This window comes from Lissotriton helveticus, chromosome 8 (assembly GCF_964261635.1).
Source record: "Lissotriton helveticus chromosome 8, aLisHel1.1, whole genome shotgun sequence".
Classification (NCBI taxonomy): domain Eukaryota; kingdom Metazoa; phylum Chordata; class Amphibia; order Caudata; family Salamandridae; genus Lissotriton; species Lissotriton helveticus.
The window spans coordinates 58,109,108-58,135,239 of NC_136069.1; the positions used below are offsets into that span (position 1 = coordinate 58,109,108).

Sequence of the window (26,132 nt, forward strand, 5' to 3'; positions counted from 1 at the left end):
TGGAGGCAGGGCTCAGGCTCCACATAAATTGCCTGCAACTCCTGGCAGGCTCTTTCGCTATCAGGAGGCTCTCCCCGATAAAGACGGACTATTATATCTTACTGAGAATGGACAACATTTCAGCAGTCCGCTACATCAAAAACTTGGGGGGACGAAGTCCCGTCTACTAGCAGAGATTGCCAAGGACTTTTGTCACTTCTGCCTCGATCATTGCATCTCCCTCATAGTGGAGCATCTACCACACGAGGACCCCCATAGCCGACTAGAACTCCAGACACTTACGAGATTTCAGCAACTGGAACCTTAATCACTCAGCCTTCCCAGCTTTGAACAGATTGTGAGGCCCGTGCGAAATAGATCTGTTCGCATGATGACTCAATCGGAAACTGACACATTTTTTGAGCTTGTGCCCAGATCCGATGCCCAGGCGACAGATGCATTTATCCAGGACGAGGATCAGTTCCAAGGCTATGCCTTTCCCCCATTCCTGATGATTCCCGGTGTCCTGTCACAGATCAGTAGACAAGCAGCAGAAATTATTTTGGTGACACCTTACTAGAGAGCGCAACCTTGGTTACCAGTAGCTCTAACTCTAGCGAGTGCGCCTCCAGTTCTACTCCCAGTTCAGCCGAATCTCCTCTTAGACCCGGAAGGTATTCCTCACCCATTGAATCTATCAGGTCAACTCAAGCTGATGGCTTGGATGGTTTCAGACAAAGATGGCATACGCAAGGCATTTCGCAACAAGCTGCATCCTTCATCAGGTAGACCTGGCCAGATAACACCCATAAAAGATATGGTGTGTTTGGTGCAACACATGGAGTTTTGATTCCGTGGGGGCACAACATTGTATAGTAATAAACTTTCTATCAGAACTAGCATCTTCTAGTCTAGCATACCGAACAGTCATTACTTCAGAACGACAATCTCCTCAGGACACCTACCAGTAGAGGGAAAACTATTGGATGAACACCCTCTAATCTGCAAATGGATGAAAGGTATCCATATGGTCAACCCTCCGAGACCCAAGTATACATCAATTTGGGACGTGAATGTTGTTCTCAGATTCTTGGAGCAGTGGCCTGCCAACAAATACTTGTTGTGCAAACAGCTTTCGGGCCAAGCTCACAATGTTATTATGTCTGATTTCCTGTAAGAGAGTATTGGACTTACGAGTATTGGATCTATCAGGTAGAGTATTCTCTCCAGAAGACATTTCCTGTACTATCACACGCTGCACCAAAGCGATTTCCATGTTGGTAACCTATCCAAGTTTCCCAAACAATAGTAAATTATGTGTGGTGCAACGCTCAAAGGATTATGAAATCGCTACTTGTGATATGAGATAGGAGGCTGGAGGACAACTATTAGTTGCCTTACAAAAACCCTAAAAACCAGTGTCTGCATCTACCATAGCCAGGTGGATGAAATGACTACTGGCAGAGGCTGGTGTCAACATTTCTGTCTTTGTGGTGCATTCTGCGAGAGGAGCCATGGCATCCAAATCATATGCTCTCGTGTAGAAGACATCATAAGAGCAGCAGACTGGATCTCTGAGTCTACATGTAAGAAATACTATTATAAACCTATTGTAGATGTGGCGTCTGTGGTGTTAACACAACTTGAAACTAGCATAATCAGAGCTCCCGGTCCTGAAATAGAATGAAAATGTGTCTAACTGACGCATCAATAATTTCCATTTTTATTAAGTACATGGAGGTGAGGCTCACCCTTTAGATGCAATTGCCTTTGAACTATAATTCAATTGTTAAAAGTGTATTGTTATAACTAATGTTGGTACAAAATTGAGTTGTTTCTGTCTTATTTCTCCCACCTGATGATTTTTGGCAATAGTCTATGCTTTATATTTATGATGCCAGATTTTACTTTGGGGATCTCTCTCTATTTCAGGAAATGCCCAGAACAGCTGTGAGATGCACTCTTCTTTGGAATTATTTCCCTCAAGAGGAGTTATATATGGTGTGTTGACTCGCTGCAATTTCAATCCCATTGCAGAGTTCAGTCACTGGCTGTGGTTGGTGATACACATCCCTGTTTGATCAACTGGAATTTCTTAGTCCACGTTGGACTGTATGGATCTTTGGTGACTTTTACCCTAGTTCCCTTTGGAATATTCTGTTCTTATAGACTTATCTTACAAAGAAAGAGGACACAATATGATGACTTCCACAGTTACATGGATAGCTCATATGTGATTGGAGCATGTGACATGGGAGGTACATGGAAACATGGATAATGTAGTTTGTGTTTACTTTATTGAGATTGGCTGTTGAAATTAGTTACAATGAAATGAGAAGCATATTCCTCGCCTCCGTGTCCTTAATAGAATTCTTGATGTGTCGGCTATAAAAATTTTCATCCACACTTGCTTTTCATGCTTTAAAAATAAATAGCCCTCCCTCTCTTTCATTCTGAGACCAGTCCCATAAATATATGTTTCTCACAAACTCCTTCTGTATAACTTCTGCCACAATTTCATATGTATTTTGCATGCCTCAAAAACACTTTTACTTTTCAAGACTGTTAGCCACAAAATAGCTATTCATTTTTAGGTCTCGCCTGACCCAGCGGATGAGCTGGTCTGGCGAGACATTTAGTGAGGGCTCAAAAAATGCTACCATGGCCAGCCTGGCCAGCCTAGAGCTACAGTGCATGAGCATGGACACGCGCTAAGGAGCCGAGGCGCCAAATGGCAAACCTCGTCATACTCATTAAGCGCCCAAGATCACTTTCGCCTGCGATCACTTTAGCAGCGCCCCTTTGATGTTCTCATTCAAAGAACATCAAACATCAAAGAACATGTGTCACTTTCGCCCGCGATCACTTTAGCAGCGCCCCTTTGATGTTCTCCTTCAAAGAATATCAAACATCAAAGAACATGTTGTTGTGTTGATGCTTTGCTGCGCCTGTTCGACTTACAATGTGCTTTCTCTTTCCACAAACTCGATGTTTGTGTTCCTTTATTTTGAGATGCTTTTAGTATTACTGTCACACACACAACCCCCCCCACACACACACAACCCCCCACACACACACAACCATACACACACACACACAAACCACACACACACAACCACACACACACACAACCACACACAACCACACACACACAACCACACACACACAACCACACACACACACAGCCACACACACATACAACCCCACCCACAAACACAACCACCTCCCACACACACAACCCACCCACGCACACAACCCCCCACACACACAACCTCACACACAACCCCCCACACACACAACCCCCCCACACACACAAACCCACACCCACAACCCCACACACACAACACCACAAATACACACAACCACACAAATACACACAACCACACACACAGAACCACACACAACCACACAAATACACACAACCACACAACAAACACACACACAACCCCACACACACAACCCCAAACACACAACCCCACACAGCCACACACACAAAACACCACACACACACAACCACACACAACACACAACCCCACACACAAAACCACACACACACAACCCCACACACACACAACCCCACAACCCTACACACCACACCACACAACCCCCACACCACACCACACACCACACACACACACGCACACAACCACACACACACACAACCACACACACAAACACACACACAACCACACCAAGCATTGGTATAGCCAAAAGGTCTCGCCTTTGGGACCTTATAAGTGTTTAGCCGCGCAACAGTTGATGTGGTTGCACAAAGGATATTGTGCTGCATAACTTAATACTTAGAAGGTCCCAAAAGCGAGACCTATTGGCTACGCCAATGCTTGTCTTTTCCTCATTTGTGCTTCTTGCCCTCCTAGCCAGTATTTTCTGTTCTGGGGTCAGCTCAAGATTTCTTGAGCTGTAATGTCTATGAGAGCTCTGGTAACAGCCCATAATCAACCTGTGTTGTTGCTGGGGCCTCATTCCTGCGTTTCTGCCAGTCTTCAGAGAACCATCGAGGAATGCGCTTCCTCGAGATGAGCACAAGTTTTATAGGGTCCTTTTGTTCCACCCAAAGAATTCCTTGTGTCCTCTTAAGAAGTGGAGTGGGGAGGCGGGGGCTTTATGACCCTTCCGTCCGTTTGCCTGGAAACCCTTTGCAGACGTGAGCTGCATCTGGTGCTATTTTAGTTTTGTAGCACGTGCCTACAATTCTGGAGCAGTTTTCTTCCAATATATCTGTAAGAAACAGTAGTTAGTATTAGATTCCTTACCTTAGAATATCCCCAGGCGTCAGACTGGATCCGGAAATTTTTGCGTAGCCTCATTCCTGCGTTTCTGCCAGTCTTCAGAGAACCATCGAGGAATGCGCTTCCTCGAGATGAGCACAAGTTTTATAGGGTCCTTTTGTTCCACCCAAAGAATTCCTTGTGTCCTCTTAAGAAGTGGAGTGGGGAGGCGGGGGCTTTATGACCCTTCCGTCCGTTTGCCTGGAAACCCTTTGCAGACGTGAGCTGCATCTGGTGCTATTTTAATTTTGTAGCACGTGCCTACAATTCTGGAGCAGTTTTCTTCCAATATATCTGTAAGAAACAGTAGTTAGTATTAGATTCCTTACCTTAGAATATCCCCAGGCGTCAGACTGGATCCGGAAATTTTTGCGTAGCAGTACCCTTGCGCATCGGTAGGCGTTGTCTGCGGCTCCGCGTCAGTCGTCAGCGTCGTGGGTGCCGGAATGACGTCGCCGGAATACTTACTCGCGTGCTGACGTCAGTTCTTATACACGATAGGGTAAAGAATACTTTCATGAGATTTCGTTTAAACTAGTTCACAGCACAACGGCGGATAATAATGTTTGGTAACCTGTCACAATTTAGGTCAGTGGTACAAAAATATAACAATAGTTGTTCAATTAATCTAGGTAAGTCACCATATGTGATCAAAAATGGACAGAGATAGTGTGGGTGTATATGAATTTTTTTTTGTATTTAATACACTGTAAATATTAAGCTAGGTTCAGAATACCTAGTGACCAATGCTAGCAATGTCACTACCAATCACAGTTGTTAATTTCTCCTGGGGAGGGGTAACTGGATACGTGCCGGTACTGCCCTGATCGTTGCTGGCGTGAGGAAAACCTCTTTGATTGGGTCCATTATCCCTGGAACCAATGGGAGCAAAGGCCGTGTATATGATTTGTGATGAAGGGTCTCAAAAATCACAGCAGTGGACACCTCTGGAATAGCCATCTCTATATTAAGTTTGTGAGCACCCCTTTGCAAGACGTCCAGATATGTGTTGACGTCGTCAAGCGGGGAAGCTCTTGAGCGAGGGCTGTCTGCCAGCGTTGGAGAGTAATCCCCTTTAGAAGATCTAGATGAAGATGAAGAGGAGGATGATGGAGTTCTTCTTCTCCTGTGGTGAGAATTCTCCTTCCTCACTGGTGATCTCCCTTCGAGGAGAACGTGATTCCCTCTGATGCACTGGAGATCTCGATCTCTCAGTCCGTACCTCCTTTCTCGGTGTTCGAGATCTGGGTTGTTCCCACCTTGGTGATCGGGAGACCCTGGGGGTATGCGACCTGTCCGCTCTTCTCTCTCGTGAGCGTGATCGGTGAATGGTAGGACTCTGTCCATCTGCCTCTTCTGCCAGCTGCTGAAGAGGGGACCTGTGGACTGGACTCAAGTACCTTTGTAGTCTCTCCGTTGCTCCAGAATCCTTCCATTTACTCAACGGACCATACCATCTTGGCGAGAGTCTTGCCTGTGTGATGTACCGCCGCTGGGGACTCTTTTGCACAGGACTCCTACTCCTAGAAGAGGACCTCGATGAACCAGAGGCACTTAAGGAGGAATGGTGCGAAGCAGATTGTGTCACTAGGACTGTCGAAGGCACTGAAGGAGATCTCCGTCTCACCGGTGTTGGAGGACGTCTCAAAAGCCTTTCCCTCGACGTCGAACGCCTCTGCGGCGTCGACGGAGTGATAACCTTCGACGTTGAATGCTTCGACGTTGACCTGTGGTCCCTCGACGTCGATCGGCGATGATGAGCCGACGACGGAGTCTTCTCCCTTGACGTCGAACGGCGTCGTTCTGCCTTCGACGGAGGTCTCGACGTCGAACGGCGTTGCCCTGCCGTCGACGGAGGTCTCGACGGCGACCGACCTTGGTCTGTCGGCGACGGAGATGTCAATCGACGTTGTCCTGTCGTCGACGATGCCCTCGACGTTGACCTGACATGTGGCGACGGCGGAGGATCGGACATCCTCGACGTCGAGCGCCGACGTGCCGTCGATGACGATCCCTTCCTCGACGGCGAGCGTCCGAGGGGGCTCTTACTCCTCGACGCCGAGCGCCTCCGTGGAGACGTCGGCGGAGGTGTCACACTCTTAGAAGCCTGTCGACGTTGAGACGACGGGGGGTGTGATCTGTGCCTCGACGCCGATCGTCGCCTGGTTGACGACGGCGGAGGTGATTTAAATCTTGACGTCGATCTTCTCGTCGACGGCGATCTCGTGGCTTCTCTCGACGCCGATCGTCGCCTAGTTGACGACGGCGGAGCTTTCTTCGTCGTCGGTGAACTTTTCGACGACGACTTCCTCATCGACGCCGGTCCCGACGTCGACGGAGCTTTTTCTCTCGAACTGTCTATCAGATGCCGTTTTTTCAGCGCCGAGCCCGGTGCTGAGGTTGATGGACGCTCTGACTTGCCTTTGGAGGGAGTTCTGGGTCTCTTTGAACTCTTCCTCTCTGTAGATCTTCCTCTCATGGATCTCTGGGCCAGACCAAAGAGCCTGTTCCTCTCTCTGTCTTTAAGAGTCCTGTCAGACAGATTTTTACAATGTGAACAGTCTTTAGGATCATGATCCTCTGGCAAACATAAAATACAGACCTCATGAGAGTCTGTTTTTGCCTTCTTGTGGCCACAAGAAGGGCAATCATCAAATAATGAGGGCATCCTGACAGGAAAACCTCCCAAAAAATCGACTGCTAAGCAGCTATTTACTTGACCCTGATGTTAAAAGTCAAAGTAAATCAAAAAATTGTTCTATAGAAGATTTTCTGACTGAAAAAGGCAGAAAAGTGTGGAGCTGTGTATCCAGGGTCCTTCCTGAAGGAGCCGGAAAGAACAACTGACCTAACTGTAACCCCTGAGGCATGATGGGAAGCTAGGGGCAGAGGTGCCTTAAAGGCACGGCGTCAGTTTTAGTACATTCAGCTACAGGTTAGCTTTTCAGTCTTTTTAGACTGGGGATTTGCAATGCAGCCTGGGAGCTGTATATGCTTACAGTGTGTTATGAGAATTTCTACTGTTTTCTAAGCATTAAAACAGTTTCTAAACAAGCACTGGTGTTGTTTCTCATGTTTCTAATGCAAAATACACTGTATGGTGGAAATTCTTCACGGCATATTCCAGCTCTATTGTTTTATTTGGCTGCAATTGCTTATTTTTATATATATATATATTTATATATATATATGTCTATATATATGTGGGGCACATATAATATATTGTTTCCGGGGTCCCGCGCATGGGCGGTAATATTCTAATGCTTATGACTATTGATGAGGATCCCCTGGAAGAGAACTACAGCAAAGGGTGATTACACCACCTTGCCCCAGCCAGCCAGGGGTGGCATAATACATGCTTCAGCCCCTGGTAGGCCCTGGGTACACCTATGCCCTGGATACCTATGGTACACTGTACAGGGACTGATAAGGTGGCCCAGTACCAATTGGTAAATGCACCTAAGGTACATGGTTGTCAATTTAGAGAGAGAACAACTAGGCTGTGGGTCTGATTAGCAGGCCCACAGCCAGGGAAAGTCGTAAACCTGTGAAGCAAAAAGCAAAAATCTGGGGTGACCATAGGATTGCAGACCCCACTCTCCTACAACCATGCCACAAATTTATTTCACATGTAGGCGTATACCGACTTTGTGGAGGGACGCCTGCCTGCCAGAATGACATTACAGACTTCAAGAGGCAAGTCAAATGGCTTCAACTGTTGCCGCTCAATCTCCAAGCATGGAGGTGGAGACTGGACAGGTTCGGGTGGAGGACCGTGCCCTGCTGCTGCGACAGAAGGTCCTCCTGAAGAGGCAGGCAAACCGGGGCATCGACTGACATACTGAGTAGCCCTGGATACCAGTACCTTCGTGCCCAGTCCGGAGCCACAAGGATGACTTGGGCCCGGTCGCGTTTGATCTTCTTCAGCATTCTGGGCAGAAGTGGTATAGGTGGAAAGGCGTACAACAGACCGCAACTCCACTCGTGACGAAAAACGTCTCCGAGCGAGTGCCGCCTTGGAAATTCCAACGTGCAGAACTGATGACATAGCGAGTTCTCTTCGATGGCGAATAGATCTAACCAAGGCTCTCCCCACTGCTGAAAGAGGCCTTGCGCCACGTCCAAGTTCAGACGCCATTCGTGATCCATCATGCACCGACGCCTGAGTTCGTCCACCCTGGCGTTCAGAGAACCTACCAGGTGTTGAACCACCAGAGTCACGCCCTGATGTTCCAGCCACTGCCAGAGGCGCAGAGCCTCCTGGCAAAGGGTCCACAACCCCACCCCGCCCTGTTTGTTGCAGTACCACATGGCGGTGGTGTTGTCCGTGAACACCTGCACTTCACTCCCCCGGACAGAGGGGAGGAATGCCTTCAGTGCAAGCCGGATCGCCTGCAGCTCCAGAAGGTTTATGTGGAGCCGGGACTCCGCCGGAGACCAGAGGCCTCTGATCTCTGCCTCTCCCATGTGGCCACCCCAGCCCTGGAGGGATGCGTCCATCACAACTACGTGCTCCGGTTGGGGTAGGGAGAGGGATCTGCCACTGACCCAATCACGGTCCGTGAGCCACCACTGCAACTGTTTTGCAGTGCCCTCCGAGATCAAGACATGGTCGGACAAGTTGCCCTGATGCTGGGCCCACTGAAACTTCAGGTCCCACTGCAGAGCCCGCATCCGCCACCTGGCGTAATGCACCAGAAGGATGCAGGAGGCCATCAGCCCAAGAAGCCGCAGCGTCAAACTGACCGAGACTCGGGATAACGGCTGAAAGATCAGAATCAGAGCCTGAATATCCCGAACCCGCTGTTCGGGAGGATAAACCCGAAACTGCGCCGAGTCTAGAACCTCTCCGATGAAGAGGAGCTTCTGAGAGGGACACAGGTGTGACTTCGGCACATTGATGGAGAACCCCAGCAGATGCAGGAGGTCGGCCGTAGTCTGGAGGTGGCTGACAACTGTCTGGGGCGAGCCCGCCTTCAACAACCAGTCGTCGAGGTAGGGGAAGACTGAAACCCCTAACCTGCGCAGATGAACTGCGACCACCGCCATCACTTTCGAAAACTCGTGGGGTGATGGTAAGGCCGAAGGGGAGAACGGTAAACTGTAAGTGCTCGTGGCCTACCGTGAACCGCAGGTAAGGCCGGTGGGCCAGCAGGATGGGGATATGAAAATAAGCGTCCTACAAGTCCAATGCTACCATCCGGTCTCCAGGGTCCAGGGCAGCTAGGACCTGAGCTAGTGTCAGCATCTTGAACTTCTCCTGACGGAGGAAGCCGTTGACATTCCGCAGGTCCAAGATAGGGCGAAGGCCCCCTTTGCCCTTCTTGGGTACCAGAAAGTAGTGGGAGTAACAACCACTCCCTACTTCTGGCCCAGCAACGCGCTCGATAGCCCCCTTGGCCAAGAGGGCCATAACTTCCTCTCTGAGAAGTGTCAAGTGATCCCCCGACACGTGGTGGTACTGCGGTGGCATGGCTGGAGGGGTCGCCTCGAAGAGGAGGGAGTAGCCCCTTCGGACGATTTGCAGCACCCACCTGTCCGATGTAACGTTGCGCCAGTTTGATTGGTGATGGCGAACCCTGCCTCCTACTGGCGTCACATGGGCCTGAAAACTCGGACTAGGAAGGTTTCGAGGCGGATGCTGCAGGGGCAGGTGTGGACTGGCCGCGCCGTTGTCCCCGACCGCAGCCACGGCGGATTTCACGGCCGCCACCGCGTTGGATATTAGACTGCGGTGTGTGGCTGGCAGCACGTGTGGGGGCGCTGGCAGCACGTGTGGGGGCGCATGTCAGCACGTGTGGGGGCGCCCCTTCCTTGGCCACGAAAGGAGCGAAAGGCACCCGTTTGCTGGCGCGGGGCTGAGAGGCCCAAGGACTTGGCCTTAGACCTGGAGTCCTTAAAGCGCTCAAGCGCATGGTCTGCCTTGTCGCCACAGAGGCGACGGCCATCAAACGGCATGTCCATAAGAGTGTTCTGGACATCAGCCGAGACGTTGGCGGACCTCATCCAGGCGTGGCGACGAATCGTCGTTGCCATCGCTCTGCCCAGCTCTGCTCTGCGGTATCCAGCCCACACCGGATGGAGTACCGTGCCACATCTCAACCCTCCGCAAGGGCTTGGGTGAATTTAGTCCGGACCTCCTCCGGACATTGTGGCAGCACGTCCGCAACCGTGTCCCACAGAGAGTGGGTGTAGCGGCCCAAGAGGAATGCATTGTTGACTGACCGTAATCCCAAACTTAAGGATGAGAATACCTTCTTTCTGTACTGCTCATACCTCTTGGATTCCTGATCGGGGGAGCCGTCGGAAACGCGGTCTGGGAGTTAGAGGCCTGCATGACCAGGCTCTCGGGGGTGGGGTGGCTGGACAGGAAAGCAGGGTCGCCCGGAGCCGGGCGGTGGTGTCTGACCACGTTCCTATCTACAGACTGACCTGTAGCGGGCCTGGACCAGGTGCCCAAAAGAACGTCAGACAAGGCCTCATTAAACGGCAGCAGAGGCTCGGCCGAGCTTGCCTGCGGTTTAAGGACCTCAGTGAGGAGGTTAGTCCTCACGCCCGCGACGGGGAGCTCAAGATGTAAGGCCTTGGCCGCCCGCGTCAACACCACTCTATATGCAGCCTCCTCCTCCGAAGCCACGGTGGGAGGGGAGACAAAACCAGTGTCCGGCGAGGTATCCAGACCACTGGTGTCCCCTAGCTCTCCTGACCAGTCCTGGTAAGACTGACACTCCCGTGCCAGAGGGTCTTCAGACCCCTCCCAATCCTCCTCACCACCCATCTCCTGATACTCAGGACCAAATGATGGGGCCGGGTCATAGAAGTAGAAATCTCCCATCAGCGTCGGATACGGCGCCGAGCGGCGCCGGACCCGAATGGAGGGAAGGATCGGGGACGGTGCCGCTCGAAGGCAGCGCCGGGGGCGACACCCTAGGAGCTGGCGCCGGCGAGGTCGTGAGGTCGACCGGCGACGACCCGGATCCGGAACCGGATCCTGCGGGAGCCTGCGGCGCCAAGACCGAAGTCACCTGCGGCGTCGGGACCGAAGCACCCGACCCGCTGGGACTCCCAGTCGGGGCCGCAGAGCCGGAAGGTGCCGCGGGACCCGACGGAGGATTGAGCGACCTCATGGCCGAGAAGAAGGCCTCAATCTCCTCCGGCGTCGCGTTCTACCCAGGGACCGTCGGGTATCGAGCATGCCGCGACACCCACGGATCCGACGGTGCTGCATGGGAGATGTCGCCCGAACCCCCGGCCGCGTCGCGCAAGCGTCGGGGGGAGTCGGAAGAGCGATGACGTCTCTTCGACTTCTTGTGCTTACCTGAGGAGCCTGAAGACCGTGGACGACTCCCGGAGCCATGGTGGCTCCGACCCCACGACCGGTCCCTCGACCTCCTCTCGGACCGGGACCTCGAGCGCCGCGGGTCCGACTGCTGGAGCTCGAGCCACTTGCGGGACCGCTCCCGCCTAGCCTTAGACGTCAGGGCTCGGTAGTTGGAACAGGCCTTGTCGTCATGGTCGAGGCCTAGGCAATGAAGACACCGGCAATGGGGGTCGGTAACCGACATCAGTCGGTCGCAGTCGGCACAGGGTTTAAACCCGGGCATCCCTACCGGCACCGTCGGAGTCGTGAAGACTTCGAAGCAGATCAAAAATGATCGAAAAAGTTTTGTCACAAATTGACTAAGGGTACCACTTTTTCCCGAGCGGAAGAACTGACGTCAGCGCGCGAGGGCGGCGTCTAAGTACTCCGGCGACGTCATTCCGGTGCCCACGACGCCGACGACGGACGTGGAGCCGCAGACGACGCCTACCGACGCGCAAGGGTACTACTACGCAAAAATTTCCGGATCCAGTCTGACGCCTGGGGATATTCTAAGGTAAGGAATCTAATACTAACCTGTTTCTTTCAGATACTGTCCGGATAATTCCAAAAACAAAAGGGCTTCAAAAACCCATTCCCGTTAAAACCAAGATGAATAAACCCATTCATTGCAATGTCAGGAAGATCAATCCAAGTATCAAGAGAGATGAACTTTATAGTCAATCTCTAAAAAAAAAAGAATGTTTATTTTAGACAAAATGACCAACCGGAGGTTTACACAATGCAACTTCATCTTCTTCCTGATATTTTACAATCAATTCCGATGGGCTATGCACAGCCCCAAAAGGCCCCTTCTCTTCTGAGTCAACCAACTCATCTAGCAAATGGCAATGGCGCGGAGGAAAAGGATACACTTTGGTAAGGGACGTGTTATGATGCTTCAGAATTGTTGTTGAAGCTTGCATTCCTGTGAACGACATCAGTGAAGAAGGTTCCCTTGCCGGTGGTGTAAACAGCTTTGTCGACGAGGCAGCCAGCGTCGATGGCTTCGTCGACGGTTTTGTCTATGATGGCTTCATTGATGACGGTCTTTCCGAAGACGACAACTTTGTCGACGGTGGAGCCGAAGTAACGCTAACGTCTATGCCTTGATCGTCGATGGTGGACACAACTTTGGAGTCGTCAGCAAGGAGATAACAATTGATGGAATGGATGCTGTAACGGCTGAAGAAATATTTGTAGGTGCCGATTATGGCGAAGAAGATGTTAAGTAATTATGGATGACGCATTGCCCGTTGACAACGGAGATGAAGCCGAGGAGATGTTTGCCAATGGCACCTTCTGGGCCTTAGATTTTGACTTTGATGGCTCTGAAGAAGTCTGTGAGCTCTTTGAAGACTTGGTAACAGGAGCTGTAGGCGCTGACGAAACTGCTTTTGAATAGATTTTATGAGGTTTCTCCTTATTATCCAATCATTTTAAAAGACCCCTTATGTGAAGTCTTTTGAACCTTTCTGCTGCCCTCAGCATATCATGTAATTGTTCCTCTTTTGAGGTTTTGTAGACGAGTTGCTGTCCTTACCAGAAGGGACAGTCTTTGACTTCTGGAGCCATAATAAATAAGAGTCTCGCCTCTCTGTCTTGCAGTGTCTAACCACATCGCTGCGGCGGCTATTCCGCCGCAGCGCTAAGGGGGCGGGGCGCGGGGCGGGCGCATGCTGGTGACGCAACCGCTCCGTCACCAGCCGCGGTTGAGCTGTGCTCATGACGGAGCGGTTCAGTCATGGCCCCGCCCGCTCAATAGAACGCGCCGCGAAGGCGCAAAATCAGAGCCGCGCAGGCTCCGTCATCAGCACAGCGCCAGCGCGGCTGATGACGGAGCGGTTCCGTCATCAGCACGGAACCGGCTAAGTAGAAAAAGTGCAACACACTCTACAATCCTTCACAGAATGATGAGGATGAAGGCAGTAAAGGCATTCTTTATGTGAATCGTCCACAAATAATCTTTTCTTCCCACAGGATTTGCAGGATCTGAAGGGCACCTTTTCAGAAGAATCAGACATTCTGTAATTTCCAAACAGCTAAGTGAAGAAAAACTGAGCAGGGCACAGGGAAACTCCCTTCCATGACGTGCGGTTGAAAACAGACTCTGGTGGGAAGGTTCTAGAGAGTGCTGTTGCCTGATTGGTCATAGTTCAAGCTTGGTTCTTCTTTATTTTCAAAAAAGACATAGGCTACTAAACTAACCTCCTATTACTGTTATAGCCTATGATGCAATTACATACTACTTTATTTTAATACCGTGAAAGTCCCACTTTGACGACGGGGAATGATTCAAGCATGTGAATCTATGAAAAATCCAATACTGGATAAAAAGGTTTGGTCAATTTGGAATTACTTTACATGGGTAATACATAGCATAGAAGTCATAGCTGCAACCCCTGGCACCAAGGTAATAACATTAGTAATATGTTTCCCTGAGAGCTACATGATTTATCAATTAAATATCGGCCTCACTTATATTTTGGAAAATCAACCATTTATCTCCAAACAAGCTTAAAAGTTCTGAAAAATACACACTTTTTTTGTCTCAGGTGAACACATTTCAATTTTAGTATAAATCTTTTAATACAGCCAAGCAAAAGTCTCCAATTTAATAAACTGGACTGCACAATGCACACAGGAGAGCTACTTGTAGGTAGCTGGAGAGCTACCAGTAGCTCACGAGCTACTCGTTGGAGAAGCCTGGTTCAGAATGACCTGGAGGGTGTCACTGGAGAAATGATGCAATGGGGCTCAGTTACAACAAACCGCACATTGCACAACAAAAGAAGTTGCTGATGATCCTGCAAACGCCTGTAGTTGTAATGAAAGGCTTGAACATTCCTGTAAGGTGACATCTTTATGCTTCACAAGCTAAACTCTAAAATAAATAAATGAATCACATTATAGAGATAACTAAAGATGAGTTACATGTCATAACGCATTCCTGGTATAGAGATATGACCATTAGGTATAGAAGAAGATGAAGCCCATACATCAAAGCTCTTGTGTACTGACATTCCCCAATAGACAGAGTATGTAAAACCCTTTGAGCCATCAGGCCTCATATGCCTTATAGCATGCTTTGTTCAAAAAGCACATATTTACTTCTACCTTATAACATTGAGAACTTCAATTCACAAGACTCAGTGGCGCGGCCTGGACAAAGGTCACAGCCCAAACACTCAGATTGCTTACTGTGACAGTTGCCAGGAGCCCCTCTGGTACATTGGCCACAATGATGCCGATGAGGAAGATAACACCTTCCAGCCAGGTGTACCCCAGGATGAGGGAGAGAATGAAGAAGCTGACACCCAGGAAGATAGCCACTCCAGTGATGAGGTGGATAAAGTGAGCAATCTCGATGGCAATGGGGGTGCGTCCTCCTTCCAGCCCAGAAGCCAAGGTGGCAATGCGGCCCATCACAGTGCGATCACCGGTGTGGATGACGATACCACGGGCGGTGCCTGGAAATAATAGGCCAGAGGTTATCAAATTATAACAAGCACTGGAAAAGGTAATAGCTCTGTTTTGCATATTGAGTAGTGACTAAAACAATAAAAAGCCTGCACCACAGAAAAAAACAAAACTAAAAATAATTATACCTGTACACAATTTAACTATCAGAATAAGAAGCTAAAGTGTGTTGATAAAATGTACTCTTCAGATGTAAAGTAGCCCCTCTTGAATTACAATGCAAGGCATGCATCCCAGTGGATGTGGAATGATAACAACAAACAGACAATAGCAAGAGGTTAGAAAGAAATAATCCTCTGGGTGAAGTCAAAGAACACTTGATATGTGTTACATTCACTGAAAAAAACAAAGTTAAAGTAACGTTATACTTAGGTGAACATGTTAGTGATAACATTAACGTTCTGAACTAAAATAAAACGCTGAAATTCACCAGTTAGTAGCGCTAACTATAACATGAGCCCCTTCTATGCACATTATGACCTCACAGATTACATTACTCATGACATGTTCTATGACATCATTATGACATCACTGATTATAACATCCAATGAGTGTGCTAGTTTGTTTTACAGTTTACCATATATTACTTTTCTACGTACGTTTGTACAGCTTGGGTCCAAGTAATGGGTGTTTTACCCAATGTACGTGCTTCTAATGCATTATAGCTGTGTAGAGGTGTTGAACATGTTATTAAAGTTTGCATTGAAGAGTAACTCTGTGTCCCCTGGTGCCTCAAAACTCCGTATATCAAATCAAATCTTATTAAAGCCACAGATACCTATTTTACCGAAAATGTGGGTTCGGTCCACTCGTCTCAAATCATCTGGGAGGCCTATAAAACAGTAATAAAGGGGCAGGCTCTCTCCCTGGCGGTGGGACATAAGAAAGAGAAGCGCAAAAAATTGGAAGGATTGGAGCGTGATGTTCTAGACAGGATGCAAGCTCCTATAAATACATAAGATAATACAGGGACCCATGTATAAGAGCTCCAACGGCAGGAATATAGGGCGCTAGCCACTGAGGCTGCTCTAGACAAACAACGGACACAACAGCATAGCAGGGGTCTCTTACCTCTTCTGTAGTGAGAGCTACTTCTGATCAGTGAAAATCGTCTTGAGCTACTAAAGGCGAAGCATCACGTACATTTTTTCGAGGGATCCCTCCCCACACCCAGTTTCATGGACTTTAAGTCTAATTTCTTTGGAGCCCATACTGTGGTTTGAACAAAATACTTAAAGTTCCCTAGAATATATTCTCATGTTTCTAATTTTACTCTAGGGCACATTAAACACTTAAAAAGGTCAGCTTTATTTCAATGATTCCATAGTACTCATCCCATCCGATTACTAACACATTACAAGTCACCCTCACATTCAAGCGGTACATGCCATGATGATACTGTCTCTGAAGGGCACTCTCTAGTTGAGCTACAAACAAAGCAGAGAGTGTTGTAAGGGAAAGGAAAACACCTGAATGCTGTTATAAATGGAACAGAAGCTACACCCTGACTAGACTGGGCAGCTGAGTATGGGGTTCTGATCCCTGGCAATGAAGGTGTCTCAGTATTCCCAGTTTGAGTTTAATGTGCTCTCAAAAACAATACCTTGGAGCACAGCTCTCATTCAACAGCAGGAAAAACATGGGTTTCCATGTACCTCATATACACAGCCCTGTAAGTGCCTGCTCCCTGCATCTCACATGCAATGTCATAAGTTTGTTTTCAGTATTTTACAAGCCGTCATGTTTGTTCCCTGCTCTGCACACACAAATTCCTCCTCTTCTCCTCCTCACTCTCTCCTCCCCCGGTTCAATCATGGATGGATCAGATGAATCTACTAAACAATAAACCCATCATTGTCGACAGTGCAAAATCCCTTGGTGTCATTCTAGACAAAAAACTCAATCTAACTCCCCACATCAATTCTACTGCAAAATCTGCTCGCTACCAACTGCGCCTTCTTTGGGGAATCCGTCGCTTCTTCCCGGAGCAGGACCTTATAACCCTGGTGCAATCGCTGGTCCTCTCCAGACTAGACTACTGCAATTCTCTTCTTACTGGCCTCCCCAAATCTCACCTGTCCCCACTTAAGTCTGTCTTCCATTCAGCAGCTCGTTTCATTTATGGGGCCAAAAGAAGCGATCACATCACACCGATGTTATCCACCCTCCGCTGGCTTCCCTTCGAGGCTAGAGCTATCTACAAGACCGCTTGTATCACCCACAAAGCCTTGCATTCCTCCTCTCCCCGCTACCTGGCGAATAAACTGAAACTCTCTGGAGGCTCTAGACCTTCACGCAATGCGGAGAATCTACTGCTTGAACCTCCCACTTTCAAGAAGGAAAGAACAATGGCCCAATCCTTTTCAGGCAACGCAGTGAGAATCTGGAACTCCTTTCCGCCTCAGCTCCGGACCACCGCCTCCTCCCAGGCCTTCAAAAGGAACCTCAAAGTTCTCCTCCTCCAGAGACACCTACAAAAGTAATTCACGTCCTCTTGCTATTTGTGAGGAAGACTTCCCACTACTGATAATTTCTACTTTCCATGACCATGGAAGTGCCTTTCCAGTGTATTCCTGTGGTTGGAGTGTCTGCCTTTTTGCAGTATTTTCCATGTACTGGTGTTCGGTGCCCTTTTGTAACATGCACACACCACTCTGCCCTTGTAACACACGGTTGCTACCTCTCACATGTTTTTACCTTTGATACTTGCACAAGTGCCACCTTGCCTACGTAACGCTTGTTCTTGTGCCTGAGTGTCTAGCACTTATTGCAGTACTATACCTCAAATTATACTCTGTTTTCTCTTATAACTGCACACTTGTCACTTTTCCTCTTGTGCACTTTTGACTACCTCATGTATTTTTGGTTGCTCACAATTTTTACTACCTCAAGTATTTTGTTTGCTAACAATTGTCACTATTACCTTTACTACCTCATGTATTTTTGGTTGCTCACAATTTTTACTACCTCATGTATTTTGTTTGCTCACAATTGTCACTATTACCTTATGTAAGTAACGTATGTTTTTGTAATCTGTTCTTTTGTAATGTTTCTCATTATGTTTCATTTCTGTTCCTAATGTGAAGCGCTCTGACGCCTTCGGGTACAGTCAGCGCTATATAAAAATGCATAAATAAATAAAAAAATTAAAAAACACAAAGCATCATGCCAGCTTGTCCTTGTACTTCAAATGCACAGCCTCATGTATGCCTGCCCGCTTTGCACATCTAACTCTGTACGTGCACCTCGCATTTACTGTCATGTAAATTTGTTCCCTGCGCCTCACATGCACAGTGTCATATTTGCTTGTTTTTTGCACCTCACACGCACATCTTCATGTGTGCCAGCCCCTCAAGTGCAGCTTCTTGGGGGACCCCCTCCCTGTGTCCCACATTCGCAGTGTCAGTATGTTCCCGACACCTCACATATCCTCATGTTTATCTGTCCCTTCACCTCACATACAGAGCTCCCGCTCTCTGCTGCACTTCACATGTTCAGCCATCATGTCTGCCTGTTTCAGAAGCCAGCACCTTGTGTGCAGAGTGGCATGTCTGTTCTTCATTGTTCAATACATATATAGAATGATATAAGGATCGGCGCACCTTCTGAAGTAAAATGAAAAAACGTCTTTGGAATATTGGGCTCCATCTTCTTGAGTTTACAGAGGTGGGGGAGCAAAGTTCCAAGCTCCAAATATTTTTTACATGAAAGTAGTGATGTGGAACCACCACACAATCACCACGATTGTGTGGTTTTTCTACATCACTACTACATGTAAAAAAATATTACAAGCGAGGAGGCATGCACTTTCTAATGTGAGAACGCATCAATTCGAAGAAAAATTAAAATCGTTTTTTTCAATTTAAATTAAGGAAGACAGCATTTTTAAAACGTTCAGTTCCAAACCTGTGACAGAAATTTGTTTCCAACATAGAAATCACGAGTGCATTATCCAGTGCTTTAAATGGGCCGGTACTCAGCGGCACTTCTCCACTGCCAAGGAGAGTACCGGTACTCATGAAGGTAAAGTCACTGATGCTGGCGCTGTTAAGCCCGAGGGTAACGTAGCGGAACAGATATGTACGGCATTCTAACAGCCAAAGCGCCTCCCTAGCTCTTAACTGAGTCACTGCTGAACCATTCAGCAGCGGCTCATTTGCATTATGCACAGGATCCCGAGTGTTAACAATGTCACCGTCCTGCTGTGTTTGATAGGGCAGACCTATTCAGGCCCTGCTTTTTCAATACATTTCACACTGTCCTTGCTGTTAAGTAAGACAGGAATAACCTCAACTGAACCGTTTTTGTGAGTATCTGTGTGCATGCATGTGGGGCTCAGACAGGAAGAGAATCAGGACACTCTCAGGAGCTAGTTTCAAAGAAATGCGTGGAATGTTTTTCTATGTGCATGTCTGCTTGTTTCTGAGTGAATGTGTGTGTGCTCTCTAGAATATATAGGTAGTGTGCCAAATGCAACCAAGTAAAAACAGTATGATAGTAAGAAGCTGCAAATATTGCAAAACAAGGAAAGATTAACATATTGTGTTTGCCTTCATTTTGTTATATTGTAACATTACATGGTTTGATATGTCCTGCAACTGGTGTAGAACCCATTATTAATACTGCTATTCTAAAGTCTCTCTTGTTCTGAGGCACACTGAATATTGGCCTGAATAGTGCTGTTGTTGGTTTGCATACATTTAAAAGCTCCTTCTATTATCATTAAGGGCCTGTTCACAGCAGATCTTCGCACAACCCTCTATTAGCATATCCAGTTGTTAATCTGCAGATATGGGAAGCTTAAAACTATTAACAGAAATGTAAGGGCAAAATGAATACTGGCTAGAAGTGTCTATCCAGTATTCCCCGCCTGCCTCTAGCCACGCCCCTAGCTCAATTTAATGAGTACCTGCACTTATTTTTCTCCATTTAAAGCACTGCTTCTCCGCCTCCTCACCCTCTCCACGGTATACCCTCTTGACTGTGGCTCTGGGCAAGAATATTTTTGGTGCCTTGAGCTTAGAAAGACTAAGGATAGGGCAGGGGCTAACAATTATTCAATAATTAATTCAGTGGCCAGGGCGCAGCAACTAGTTCAGGCCAGGACTTACCTAGTGAAAGAATCAGAGTCGGACTGCAAAAAGCAAGTGGCGCGGGCACTGATAGGGCGGTAGCAGTTCAATACTGCCTGTTCCACACCACTTGCACGCCAACAAGCTTTTTGGGCGCTGCTGCTCCGCACCTGCAGTAATCAAGTCGCGCAGGATGTCAGTAAGCTCAATGCAGGGCTCCTGAAGGGAGTGGGAGCAGCTCCATTTCAATAGTGCACACGTTGCGCTCGGTGAAAAAGCCCGATGCCATGCTCTTGATGGTATGGGGTGCAGATGGGCTACGCTACGATGATGCAAAACACGTCTTCCTCTTCAGCCCGCCCCTGCTAAGCTTAGGCCTATCAGAGCACCTGGTTAAGGTGAGGGCGGGCAACGGCTCTTAAAAAAATGCCCAAAAAGACTATAAAGGGCTAAAAAATTTAAACGCCATCGCGAGCTTCTCACGGGGCCTCGGCGAGCTACCGGTAGCTCGCGATCAACCGGTTGGAGACCCCAGGCATAGAATATATGAGCTTGGGGTCCAAGCGGACAAGAAACTAATTACAACACACTACCTTTACAACGCAGCTGTTACAACGCAACTGCCTTCACATTGCATGCCATTACAACGCATGCCATTACAACACATGTCACAACAAAGTATTCCATTACAACGCATAACATTTTAACGCATACCATAACAAAGCAGTAAAAGGTAGGTAATGGAGATTTTTTTATTTTAGGGAGGGTATGGGTTTTGGGTTAAAGGGGAATAGTAATTTTTACCCATACACTATCCAACACTTACCCTACTGTTGCCCTCACTGGAGACTGGAGAGGGAATAGTAATTTTTACCCCTACACTATCCAACACTTACCCTATTGTTGCCCTAAAAGTATTGTGCATTGTAATGTTTTGCGTTGTAATGACGCGCGTTGTAATGGTATGCCTGTACACTGTGGTTCTCCAGTATTGATATCTTTCATAGATTCACATGCTTGAATCTTCTCCGTCGTCATGGTGGGAGCCTCACGGTGATTAGAAATATAGCAGTATTAGAAGAACAAGCATTTACAATGCAATGGTCTCAGCATTGTTAAAGTTAGAGCTATTGGCATTGCTCATGACATTATTTTTACTTATGTTTTTGCTTTTAAAAACATAAATAAATGGCATTGTCATTTACAATGCCAATAGCTTAATCGCTCACAAATGCGAGACCTATTGCATTTGCACCCACACAGAGCCACACACACAGAGCCACACACACAAAGCCACCCACACACACATAGAGAGCCACCCACACAGTCATTCACATAGAGCCACCCACCCACACACACAGCCACCCACACACACACACAGAGCCACCCACCCACACACAGAGCCACCCACACACACACACACACACAGAGCCACCCACACACACGGAGCCACCCACACACATAGAGCCACCTACAAAAAAGGTACCCACAGAGCCACACACACAGAGCCACACACAGACAGAGCCACCCACACAAACAGAGTGCCACACACACAAAGCCACCCACACACACATACAGAGCCGCCCACAGAGCCACCCACACACATACTGAGCCACCCACACAGAGCCACCCACACAGAGCCAGAGCCATCCACACACAAACAGAGCCACCCACACACACAGCCACACACACACAGAGCCACCCACACACAGAGAGACACCCACACACGCACCGCCACCCACGCACACACAGAGCCACACACACACACAGAGCCATACACCCACACACAGAGCCACCCACACACAGAGCCACCAACACACACACAGAGCCAACACACACACAGAGCCACCCACACACACACGGAGCCACCCACACACACAGAGCCACCCACACACACAGGGCCACCCACACACAGAGCCACCCACACAAAGCCACCCACACAAAGCCACTCACACAAACATACAGAGCCACCCACACAGAGCTACCCATTCAGAGCCACCCACACACACACAGAGCCACCCACACAGAGCCACCCACACACACACACAGAGCCACACACAGAGCCACACACAGGGAACAGAGGCCATAAAAAACACAGTCATTCACATAGAGCCACCCACCCTTACACAGAGCCACCCACCCACCCACAGAGCCACCCACCCACCCACAGAGCCACCCACACACACACACAGAGCCACCCACACACGCAGAGCCACCCACACACATAGAGCCACCTACAAAAAAGGTACCCACAGAGCCACACACACAGAGCCACACACACAGACAGAGCCACCCACACACACACATACAGAGCCACCCACACACAAACAGAGCCACACACACAGCCACACACACAGAGCCACCCACACACACAGAGCCACCCACACGCACACAGAGCCACACACAGAGCCACACACACACAGAGCCACACACAGAGCCACCCACACACAGAGCCACCCACACACACACAGAGCCACACACAGAGCCACCCACACACACACAGCCACCCACACACACAGAGCCACCCACACACAGAGCCACCCACACACACAGAGCCACCCACACACAGGGCCACCCACACAAAGCCACCCACACAAAGCCACCCACACACACATACAGAGCCACCCACACAGAGCTACCCATACAGAACCACCTACACACACACAGAGCCACCCACACAGAGCCACCCACACAGAGTCACCCACCCACACACACAGAGCCACACACACACAGAGCCACACACACAGAGCCACACACAGGGAACAGAGGCCAGAAAAAACACTCACTACGAGGGAACAGAGGCCAGAAAAGAAAGCACAATGAGGGGGCAGGGGGCCGGAGAGCAAGCACAACCATGAGGGGGCCGGAGAGCAAGCACAACCACGAGGGGGCCGAAGAGCAAGCACAACCACGAGGGGGCCGGAGAGCAAGCACAACCACGAGGGGGCCGAAGAGCAAGCACAACCACGAGGGGGCCGGAGAGCAAGAGGGGGCAGACGCACAACAAGGGGGCAGACGCACAAAGAGGGGTCAGGAGAGCAAGCACAACAACGAGGGGGCAGGAGAGCAAGCACAACAACGAGGGGGCAGGAGAGCAAGCACAACAACGAGGGGGGCTGGAGAGCAAGCAGAACAATGAGGGAGAAGATGCACAACGAGGGGGCAGGAGAGCAAGCACAACAACGAGGGGGCCGGAGAGCAAGCATGACAACGAGGGGCCCGGAAAGCAAGCACAACCACAAGGGGGCCAGAGAGCAAGCACAACCATGAGGGGGCCAAAGAGCAAGCACAACCCCGAGGGGGCCGGAGAGCAAGCACAAGAACAAGGGGGCAGACGCACAAGGAGGGGGCAGGAGAGCAAGCGCAACAACAAGGGGGCTGGAGAGCAAGCACAAAAACGAGGGGGCAGACCACAATGAGGGGGCAGACGCACAACGAGGGGGCAGACGCCAGAAAAACAATGACAACGAGGGAACAGAGGCAAAAAGAGGCAAGAAAAGCAAGCACTTACCGGAGGACTAGGCAGCTTCTCTACTTCTTCAGGCGGCGGTCGGGCAGAAATGGCTCTAGCAAAGCGCCGACATTTTCGGATTCAGGGGCGTGGTTTTCGTTCTCTCCTCTTCCCATTGGAGGAGAGAAAGAAAACAAGAAAGAAGCGAAAAAAGACGCCCCCGAGTCCGAAAAAGACGGGGCTTAAACGGAGTGATGCCCCTCTCCTCCAATGGCTGGCCTCCGTTTAGGAAGCCAGCCAATGGAAAAGAGGGTCGGGTTTAAACCCCCAACTCTAAAACATAAATTCTCGCCAGCGAGACTGCGCAAGCTCCGCCTTTCACAGCCGAGACCTAAAAATGACTCAAAAAGTGAGTTCAAGATCATTAATTTGCAAAAACCAAGAACATTTATTTAAAATATTGAAAAAGAAAAAGCAGCAGCGGACTGAATCAGTCAAAGGGCATATAAATCATTTGCCAGGAGGCTCTCATAGCTTACTCAAAATAGAGTATTAAGTAAAATCTGAAAAACAGTCCCAAAACGTCAGCTGATCAATAGAGAATTGAACCACATCAATAGTAAAAACCTACAAGTATATGGCTCACACCAAAATTCGAAGATTTATACTGCCAGTCCCACTATAGAAAATAATAGCAACTGCAATGTCAGCATGGTGTGAGCAAAAGCATAATTATTTTGAGAAATCACATTTTAAAACATCATATACACCTACCATCCGAACACTATCCCACTACATGAATACTGATTCGCTCCTTCTGACCAAATGCCATTCGGAGGTATTAGAACAAACTGGATACATAAACAATAGAAATAAATCATGAATGAATGAATGAGTGAATGAAATACAGTGTGCAAGCAGGAAGGGCCTGGGAAAGTAGCAAAGGCTCTTCCTCCGGAGGTTTCTTCAAGTACAACATGTCATACAAGATAAACAAAGCACTTTTTTCTTGTGTGCAGGGTCAATGAGAAATAAAAACATTCAATTATTATAATAAAGTCAACAGTCATGTTTACGAGTATGAAACCAAGGCCTAGCTGAGGTCTAGTTAGCACTAGGCAATAAAATCTGTTTTTTTACACATCATAACTTTTTCGTTTCAATTGCAAATGTCTCAAATTATTAAATAAATATAGTTTCCATTTAAAGAAACCTCCAACATTTGTGAAATAGGGAAAAGCAATGTGTTCCCGAATCAACATACCTGTCGGTCACAAACCCCTTAATTATAACGTGTTTTGTAATCAAGTGAAACAGTGCACACTTTGCAGAACTGGGGGATTTTAATATAACCTAAAACATTCCTTAACAAGACTGTGCAAACGTTTATACAGATAGGTGGGAGAAACAACGTCTTAGACAAGAAAGCCACAGGATGAGCCACACTAGCTGCAATGAAATGTCATTGTAAAGACTGCATCTAGAAAAGGATTTGCGAGCTGCTGTGCTAGAAAGCAACATGAATTGCTTCCCTTGGTGCACTGTAGTTCTGATTTCGAAGGACTAAAGTGCTGACTCAAAGAAGAACGCTGAGGAATCTCCTGCAGGGAGCACTCCCACTGTCATGTGGCAGGAAACAAAGTGGACTTCCTGCCTTCCACAGCTACCGGCCAACTACTCGGACAGAGCCTCACCTGGAAATGTTAAACTGACACTTTGTGTATTTTTAATCATGGCGTTCCAAAGTCCTTAGCGCGAATCTAATGCAATAGAAAGGGCTGGGTGATATAGAGTAATTCGGAAGGCAATATGTTCTCTTCTCAGTTTTCTAAATAAAACAGTAGGCCGCATGTCCCCACATGAAGGCTATTCCATCCTATCTTTAGTAAAAAATTAAATGCATATTCGCCACACAAAAGACTCAGGCATTCCTGAACGGGTTTGCTATTGATTTTAATAGACTTATGATTATTCCCCACGATAAAGATTGTGTCTTTGACAAACATCCCAATCTGACAAAAAAGTATATAACTAAGAATGTGAATGAAACAATGTGCTGCTGCCAAACAAAAGGGCCTGTAAGGTCAGCTGTAACACCCGAATTCCTTACAGACCTCACAGATGTTTGTTGGGTTCCAATTTCCACCCTTATGATTATTCATCTACCCTGACAGCGCAATTAACTTGGGTCTCTCGAAGGTGTCTGCACATCCCCACCTTCATCAAGAGCCTCATCATTTAATGTCCGAGCAAGCACACCTCACTGATTGTATTTAATGTCCATGCAACCACACCTCGCTGATTATATTCGCAATCGCAGCCCCAGAGGCACTACCCAACTGCCGGTGGCACCATTCTTGCTGCCTTTTGCCCTAACCACCCACCAGCTTAGTATCCCCCTTCTTCCCATCCATCACTACAACCGCTTGCTGACTGTGCCACCTTTCATAAACCACTAAACCTTTATTATTCAATGCACACATTCTCGAGCCGGAGAGCAA

At 48.3% G+C, this 26,132-nt stretch overlaps 1 protein-coding gene across 8 annotated transcripts in view; it reads right to left on the minus strand.

The window, feature by feature from the left end:
• Nucleotides 1-26,132, minus strand: part of LOC144772352 (sodium/potassium-transporting ATPase subunit alpha-1-like) — a 3,188,308-nt gene that overhangs the window by 1,517,736 nt on the left and 1,644,440 nt on the right. For all 8 annotated transcript variants that reach the window (XM_078656610.1, XM_078656616.1, XM_078656614.1 and 5 more), the window contains one exon: nt 14,830-15,098. In XM_078656610.1, coding sequence (XP_078512736.1) covers nt 14,830-15,098 — 269 coding nt within the window. The remainder of the gene's footprint in view (nt 1-14,829; nt 15,099-26,132) is intronic.